Raw genomic sequence first — 8,574 nt, forward strand, 5'->3', positions numbered from 1 at the left:
ATCACCATTGAGCGATATTTCTAAATGATCAAAAAGCAGAACTCTGCCGATTGCCGGAAGTCTGGCGTGCCTTTATGCTCCTTCACAACTCTGATGCTGACGTTGCTTCCACGTGTGTTTTGGCACAGGTTTCACATTCTTTTATAAAGGTTCTCACTACTGGAAGTTCAATAACCATCGGCTGAGGGTGGAAGCGGGGTACCCTCGGCCCATCCTTTCCGAGTTGATGGGCTGCAAGAGGGACACGCCGGTGACGCGCTCGCCGGACCCTCGACTGACTTTGAGCGAAACCGTCCGACCGTCCGTCCTTCCTCCCGGCTCCTCAGAAACTGCCGCGGCCACGGCCGTGATCCTCCCGTTGCTGCTGCTGCTCTGCGTGTTTGTCATCCTCGCATTGATATTCCGACATTTCCGCACCAAGGGCGCACCCCGGAACCTTGTCTATTGCAAGCGCTCCATGCAGGAGTGGGTTTGAACGACAGTGGAACCGAGGCCTTGCTCCCAAACTCCAAGGGCTCTTGCCATTGTGACGCCCGCATTGCAAGCTGTGCTTGCTCCGGAGCTGTCGGCAAACAACCTTCAACAGTCGTCGGCCTCTGGGAAGCAAAATCTGGTGTAAATGGCTCCAAGGCCCTGTTTGGCATCTCAGCGTACAAAGATTTCGTTCCGAATGATAACCTTTATAAATGAATGCAAGCGAGCGATTTGTGAGTAACAAACGTCTTGTATGCAATGTAAGTCCACACCTGCGTACAAAACCAACAGTAATTGTCTCAAATGGCGTTCATTCCTTATTGCCTTCCACTTACACTACAGGATAATCCAATACTTAGAGTTTGCGTACACAGGTAAGGTGTTTAAAACTGCTCCTTGAAGACTGCAAGTGACTTCTTCTTTTTTTATTTTGGGCACTTTTTCATATAATGTGGGAGAATGGAATGTGAAAGTTTTATTTTGTATTAAATAGCATCTCATTGGCCTTACACTAGCTTAATGCTCTTAAGCCTTCCATCAAATTTGCTTACGCACACTCTCTGGAAGCCTTCCTGACCCATAGAGTGCACACTAAAGTCTGTCGTGCTGCTTGCGCATTGAAAGTCGTCGTCACACATTCCTTACATGCCAAAGGCCCTTCTCATGCACTCCTTCACATACTAAGACCCTCACATGCTGCTTACACACTGAAAGCCATCTTTGTTAGCCTCACAGTACTGTGATGCTGCAGTGCACATCGAGTTTGGCCTTAAATATGTGTCATTACTCCATCGCTGTGGCCGAAGGGTAGCGAGACATCCCAAATTATCTCCGTGGTGACGTTGTCACCTCCACAGTATAAGTTGTGAAGGAGTGATTTGATATAGTTTACAGATCAACCGGCCAGGTATCTTGACCAGTCTTTTTACTTCTCCTTTTTTTTTTCTTTTTTTTTGTAACACACAATATTTGCGGCACTCAATGGTGCGTCCGATACCGCAAAACCATTACCTACGCTTAATATGTTGAGAAATGCACGTGCCGCAATGTCGGATATACAGTATTATTTCATCCAGAACACAAACCTAGATTTCTTCAGCTGAGTTGCACAGGTGCTACCACTGGGATACCTTGCTGGCATTGATAACTGCCAAATGTTGCCCTCAAGTGGCAACGATTTTGAATTATTGAAGCTTCTCTTTACATTTTGAATTCTTAATGGTGCTTTATGCAGTGGCCATTTTGAATTCTTAATGGTGCTACATGGTGGCCAGTTTGAAACCTCCATGGTGCTTTACGTGGTGGCCATCTTGGATTCTTGATGGCACTTTACATGGTGGCCATTTTGAATTGTTGCCGGTGCTTTAGCTGGTGGCCATTTTGAATTATTGAGGGTGCTACATGGTTGGTGGCCATTTTGATTTTCTTGAAGCTGCTCAAAACATTTTGAATTATTGATGGTGCTTTATATAGCATCCGTTAACAATTATTGATGGTGCTTTATGTGGTGGCCATTTTGAATCTTGCCACGCCTTATGTCACAGCCATTTGAACTTTGGCCTGTTGTTGGCTTGCCCAGCAATGTCTTGATTTGAAAGTAACGTTTACATTCTTGGCTCAATCTTGCTGCTGCATTGATGGTAAAACAGATGATAGTTATGATAATTTAATAAATTAATGGATCATGCCGATGGCGCCTTTCTTGAAAATCTTTAATTCACAAGCATGGCAATAATTGGAAAAAGGCCTGTTTTTTGTAGCAAATTGAGGCATGTGGGACATCATTGCTTCCAATGACAGGAAAGCCTGAGTTGTACAAGTGGGTGGGTCGGAGGATGGAGTGTTACTATGGTGAAGAGGAGGACCAAAGTTAAAGAACTTAACGTATTGGGTGGGCTGCAATAGATGTAAATTAGAACTCCTGCCTTTTAGGTTATCAAAGCTGGGCACTTGTCCACACCCATGAATATTTTTGATGAAATTGAAGGTTCGGGTGGAAAAATTAACCATTTGAATCCCAATTTTGTGCGGACAGCCTGAAGGCTCCTGTCCCGCAACCAAACTACAGTCGTTCTGGTTTTTAACTCTTCAGGTGACCGGATTTCATCATACTTTTAATTTGATCGCATCACATGTCGTTGCATTGATCCAGAGTTAGAAGGGTGACTGGAGAAGCTCTCGATCGTACCACTGATGATAAGTCACGGCCATGGGCGGATTAATTGCTTCGGGTAGTAAAAGTCAAAGCCATCGGTTACTGATGCAGCAAAAGTTCCGATTGATCTTTCAACTTGTTCTGAGAAGATTCATTGTCATCAACAATGGAGGGGCGTTTTGTGTTCCTGATTTGTCATTGCTTGGGCTTACGTCGGGCAAAACGATTCTTCGCAGGTCGGTCATGCTCCTTGGACGGTGTTGACTTTGTCCTGGTCTTCAACCTGTTTTATCTATCAGACGTTTAAGGTTCCTTCCTGCACTGACACTCTTCAGATCTCTTAACGCTCCGTGCTACCTTGAGTTTTGTTTTTTTACTTTATGGTCTCCACGGAAATGTTTGGCTGTTTTTTGAAACTGGACAGCTGCTCTGAGCTCATTTGGGAGCGAGAGAAATGGAAAGTTGAAAACATAACGGTCTTTTCTGTGGTGTTTTGGCACAAGACGAAGTGCTCGTTAAAATACAATACGGAACACACACGCTCGCGCACACTAAACTTGATACACGAGGTACAGCTCTGCTTCTCCAGCTTTTCGCTTGCTGTTTGAAATGTTTAAAAAAAATAATAGTAATAATAATAATAATAATAACGTTATTTGCACTGATTGGAGTTAATTGTTTATTCACTCTTAACACCGAGCCATTAACCTGCAGGACGGGGACAATTGGTCTTAAGTTATTGTGTAAATATATGAACTTCACCGAGGGTGGAATCTCATTACCTGGCGGAGCTTACTTGGCGGCCATCGTCGGAACCTTTTTGTGTGCTTTGTCGCCTTTTATACCACCTTTTCATTTGATATTCTGGATTTTGCATTGGGCGCGGCTCGTGTATCGATGAGATGGATGGTCTTGCCGTTCGGTATGCCATGACGCGTTGCGGGGGGGGGGAGAGATGGATGGAGGAATTTTTTGGTTGTACCTTGGAGTGCTATGTACTAACTATATTGAGCAACCCTGGATGTTCATCGAGGTGCCTTTACCTGTTCCTGTACACCTAACTTATTTGCCCGGTTGGCTTTTACATTTGGCGCGATGGATGCCACAATCTATCCGGTTGTACATTCTGATGATGCCATGATCATGCCATGATGCCATGGAAGCCACAATCTAGCCGGTTGTACATCCTGTCGATACGACGGTGTTCCCATACACAGACCAGTACCAGGACACCGGACACCTTGAGAACGTTTGCATAGCCTTGAAATCTCCAAAAGAGCATGCTCCTTGTATGTTTCCTGCATCTCAACTCGGCAGAACATTTGACCGAGTTCAACCTTGTCGGCGGCCTTCCTTTGTCTTTTGTTCAAAATAAAACCTGCGTTAATGAAACACTTTCACGGGTACTGTGAATGAATGCACTTTAGGCCTGAGGTTCCTGAAAGAGCTTTCTCAACCGCTTGGTTTTCAGTGTTTTATAGATGTATCGAAAACAGAGGCGGAACACAGAGCAGGAATTGATGAATGTGGAGTGGGGCAAAGTCGAAGAAGAAAAAGTACAAAGGTGAATTTTGTAAATGTGAGAAGGGTTAGGGTTGGGGTTGTTAGGGTTGTTAGGGTTGGGGTTAGGGTTGGGGTTGGTTGTTGTTAGGGTTAGGGTTAGGGTTGTTGTTAGGGTTAGGGTTGTTGTTAGGGTTAGGGTTGTTGTTAGGGTTAGGGTTGGGGTTGGTTGTTGTTAGGGTTAGGGTTGTTAGGGTTAGTGTTAGGGTTAGGGAAAGAGGGTTAGAAACAGGGATTTGCAACATCTTTAAAGTTTATCTTTTTCGACGAAGGACCTGCCATGTTTTCAAGACAAGTTGGCTGAGTGAAGTGAGAAATGTTTGTTTTTTTAGATTTTGAAACAGCCGGATCTGTTTAACTGAGTTATATCTTTGTTGATCACAATTTCCTTTTTCCTCTCCGCATTGCTCTCACTCCCAAATTTTCCGAACATGATGACCACGTCCTTGAAATTTTACTTGTGCTTTGCTCTTGTAAATTCGTTCTCGTGCTCTAGACAGACTTACTTCAGCCAACATGGAAGAACGAGCTGAGAAGTGCACCGTGAGGCCTACCGGCAGAAGGCTCGGTGGGTCACCCGGCGTCGCGACCCCCGGGCTGCTGTGTACTGAAAATTTGCACAATTTTTTGGCCATTCGTTTCCACGGTTCACGGTGGGATTGTTTGTTTGACGGATTTCCCTTCACTTTCCTGTTCCTCACAGAGGAACCAGCCCACCCCGATGTGTGCTCCGATACGATTCCCGAGATGGCAGAGTGCTTCCAGCCACTGGAAGTGACTGTCCTGTTTTGCATCATCATCAATGTTCTTTTGGCTCCGCAGGCCCCTCTTGTGCTCCACCCCCACCCACGTCTGCACTTCCTCTTGATCAAAATTTGGCCCACCACCACTTATTACCCAGAACCCCCAGAGCTTAAACTTTCTGTCTCGCAAAGAAATCCATCTTTACAAACGTCTTTTGTCCGCCCGGCGACCGGCCGAAGCCATCCTACGCATGCGAGTTCCTTCTCGAACGTGAACAGGATATGGAGTAACGCTCTATGGAGGAAACGAGCTAATTGCGTCCATAATTTGGCCCATTCTTGGTGGTGATATGATGGCTCTGCTACAACAATGCTGAGCTGTGCTCAGCTGGACATGCCAGGAAACTGCTCAGCCGGCCTTGGAAGGACCGAACAATCGAACGTCCAGCAGCCCATGGGAAGTTTAACAGTCGCTTGTGTTGTATCTCGAACATTCCAGAAGGGACTGGTGATGTCAAAATAAGAAAGGGTCACGTGGGATACTTGCTCATTAACCGTTTGTGGTTAATTCAGGACACGGGCTAGGCACGGCACTGGCGGCCACCATTATCTTATCCATGCCCTCTTTGTGTTCAACTGTGCCAGCTCTGTGTTCACGGGACGTGACCCACCGGGCCTGGCAATGACGTGCTCGCAGGATGTTTGCCCTTTTTTAACCTTCTCGATGAAGTTGTAATGTGGCGGACTGTCCAAAAGTCTGGCGTTGCCATTGTTGGAGCACAAGAACCGATTCAAAAACGATGCTTGAAATACTTTTGTGAAATTACTTTGTAATTACTTCTTTTGCAGAAGGGTTTATATGAAATGAAATGAGGAGGCCATTTGGGCCTTTGAATTCCCTCGCAAAGATGCAGAAGGAGGAAGCCATTCGACCCATCAAGCTTGCATTATGGTTGCCAATCTATGGTTGTGCATCAGTGCTCTATCTTCTTTCTTTTCTTTTTTTTCTTTTCTTTTACTACAAATGCATGTGTGGATAAATAGATGGTGTGTGTTGTTGTTGTTTATCCCCGACAGTTCTCTCGAACAAGCTTGCGGTACAGAGACAGCCGAATGATCTCGCAGGACCAACCCAGAGATCCCCCACATCCAGGATGGTGTACCCCCGCCTTCATAAAGTCAGGGCCACGACAGAGAGACACACACACAGACAGAGAGAGAGAGAGAGAGAGAGAAACAGTTACAAGAGAGATAGAGATAGAGACAGACACAAGAGAGATAGAGACAGACACAAGAGAGACAGACACAAGAGAGACAGAGATAGAGAGATAGAGATAGAGGCAGACACAAGAGAGATAGAGGCAGAGACAGAGACAAGAGAGATAGAGATAGCGGCAGAGACAGACACCAGAGAGATAGAAGCAGAGACAGAGACAGACACCATAGAGCTAGAGATAGAGGCAGAGACAGAGACAAGAGAAAAAAAAGGCAGAGACAGACACCAGAGAGATAGAAGCAGAGACAGAGATAGAAGCAGAGACAGAGACAGACACAAGAGAGATAGAAGCAGAGACAGAGACAGACACAGAGATAGAAGCAGAGACAGAGACAGACACAAGAGAGATAGAGAGAGACAGGGAGACGAGAGAGAAGAGAAGCAAGAGGGAAAGGGCCGGTCCCATTAGACCAGCTTGGACCGTTGACCATTTAGAGCTTTAGACCACTTGGTCCTTTTTAAATTACAAATAAATTTATACAAAAGAAATGTTTGTATTATGATTGGTGTAAATCAAGACAACACAGCAACTCAAATTCAGTCAGGTCATTGTCCACAGTTAAAACAAGCCTGTGCCTCTGCAGTGACGTGTGGTGAGGCGTGCGTAGCGAGCTGATCCACACTCGTTGTAACAAAGCATATAGCAATTAATATTAGTAACAAAAGTAATGGTATAATTTGGCAATAATAATGACGAATAATCCTCCACTTTACACCCCCCACCCCTACCCTGGCCCAAGCACATGTGTGTTTCGTGAGAAGGAAGCTAATGCTCAAGCACGACAGCAGGCAGGTGTGCTACAAGGTCGTGAAGACCAATGAAAACAACGGTCCCACTAGTCCTCTTCACATATTGAGCATCAAGCAAGGAAGCGGCACGTATCCCTGTACAATATTTACCCTGTGCATGTGAAGCGAAAAGTGGGGTTAAGCAAAATAGATTAACTTCTGTCCATCTGTCTGTCCCTGTCTCTACAAAAGTCAGTTTATGATCGAGGAACTACTTAGTTTAAATTGAATATTATATTTTGAACACTAATGGAAAACTGCTCACCTTCACTCCTTCATTCCTCTTTTCTCCCGCCTCTGGAACAAACTCCCTCACTCTCCTCAATCCCACTCCACCCTCCAGATCTTTAAAACAGCTGTTCACCACCATCTCTTATCTTCCCCCATCCAAAATCTTGATCTTTTCTACCCCCGCTTATTTCACCCCAAATCCTACACTTTTTTGAAACACCAACTTTTGTCCTGGAAGTCCTTGGTCTCCTTGTGTTTTATACCTCTCCCCCCCCCCCCTCCTTCCCACGCCTCCTCCCCCCAAGCCCTCTCCCTCCCACACATCTCCCTGCTCTTAAATGTTGTGTGCTCTCAAGTGTTTGTGTGCTTCCCCTTCTCTTGTCTTCCGCTCCCTCTTTTTATATATTTTGTTTGTCTGGTTGATTTGTTTGTGAAGTAAATGTCAGCTGTTTCACGAGCCTCGATTCAGGATACAAAAAAAACCAAAAAAAAAACCTATAGTTTAGCAATACTTTGGCTCTGAATGCGTCCCGATCGCGCATGCGCAAAAAGGAGTGAGATAATGGTTTACTCCTTCATTCCTCTTTTCTCCCACCTCTGGAACAAACTCCTTCACTCTCCTCAATCCCACTCCACCCTCCAGGTCTTTAAAACAGCTGTTCACCACCATCTCTTATCTTCCCCCATCCAAAACCTTGATCTTTTCTACCCCCGCTTATTTCACCCCAAATCCTACACTTTTTTGAAATACCACCTTTTGTCCTGGAAGTCCTTGGTCTCCTTGTGTTTTATACCTCTCCCCCCCCCCCCCCTCCTTCCCACGCCTCCTGCCCCCCAAGCTGTTTGGAATGATTTTAAATTTTCTTTGATTTCCAAACAGGAAACCTGACGTTTTTTAATGACGTCATAAAGGACACAAACCACAGGCATGAAGACAGAATGCAACGTGTTAGATAAGGTGGTGTAAAAGATGCTGCAGTTACAGCTTTAATTTCAGGAAATGTTTTTCTACGACCTTTAAAATCTTTAATTTAATTATATACTGGAACACGACAGCACAAATTGCCTTCATACCACTTTTAAAACCCGTTTAGCAGTACGTATTAAATAAGGTGGTGTATAAGACTCTGCATCAATAGCGCTAAATCCAGAATCTTTTTTTTTGTCAATTTTGTTAGTCAAATTTTTTTTGGTTAAGGTGTCTGTAGTTATACTTTGGTATGTTGCGGAGGGGCTTCGAACCAGTGACTTCCCTGACTAGAATCTTGCCACAATCGCCTCTCCACTTTGGACTAAGAACCGATACTTGTACCTTGTACGACTTCCACCATCGAATACCCGTGGAA

General features: G+C 45.0%; 1 protein-coding gene across 1 annotated transcript in view; it reads left to right on the top strand.

The window, feature by feature from the left end:
- The window catches only part of LOC137427132 (matrix metalloproteinase-16), a 69,244-nt gene extending 65,218 nt beyond the window's left edge, over nucleotides 1-4,026 (top strand). Inside the window, exon 11 of the mRNA XM_068116322.2 lies at nucleotides 129-4,026. Coding sequence (XP_067972423.1) covers nucleotides 129-475 — 347 coding nt within the window. The 3' untranslated portion in view covers nucleotides 476-4,026. The remainder of the gene's footprint in view (nucleotides 1-128) is intronic.
- Nucleotides 4,027-8,574: the final 4,548 nt, after the last annotated feature.

Source organism: Myxine glutinosa, chromosome 5 (assembly GCF_964187855.1).
Source record: "Myxine glutinosa chromosome 5, kmMyxGlut1.1, whole genome shotgun sequence".
Classification (NCBI taxonomy): Eukaryota; Metazoa; Chordata; class Myxini; order Myxiniformes; family Myxinidae; genus Myxine; species Myxine glutinosa.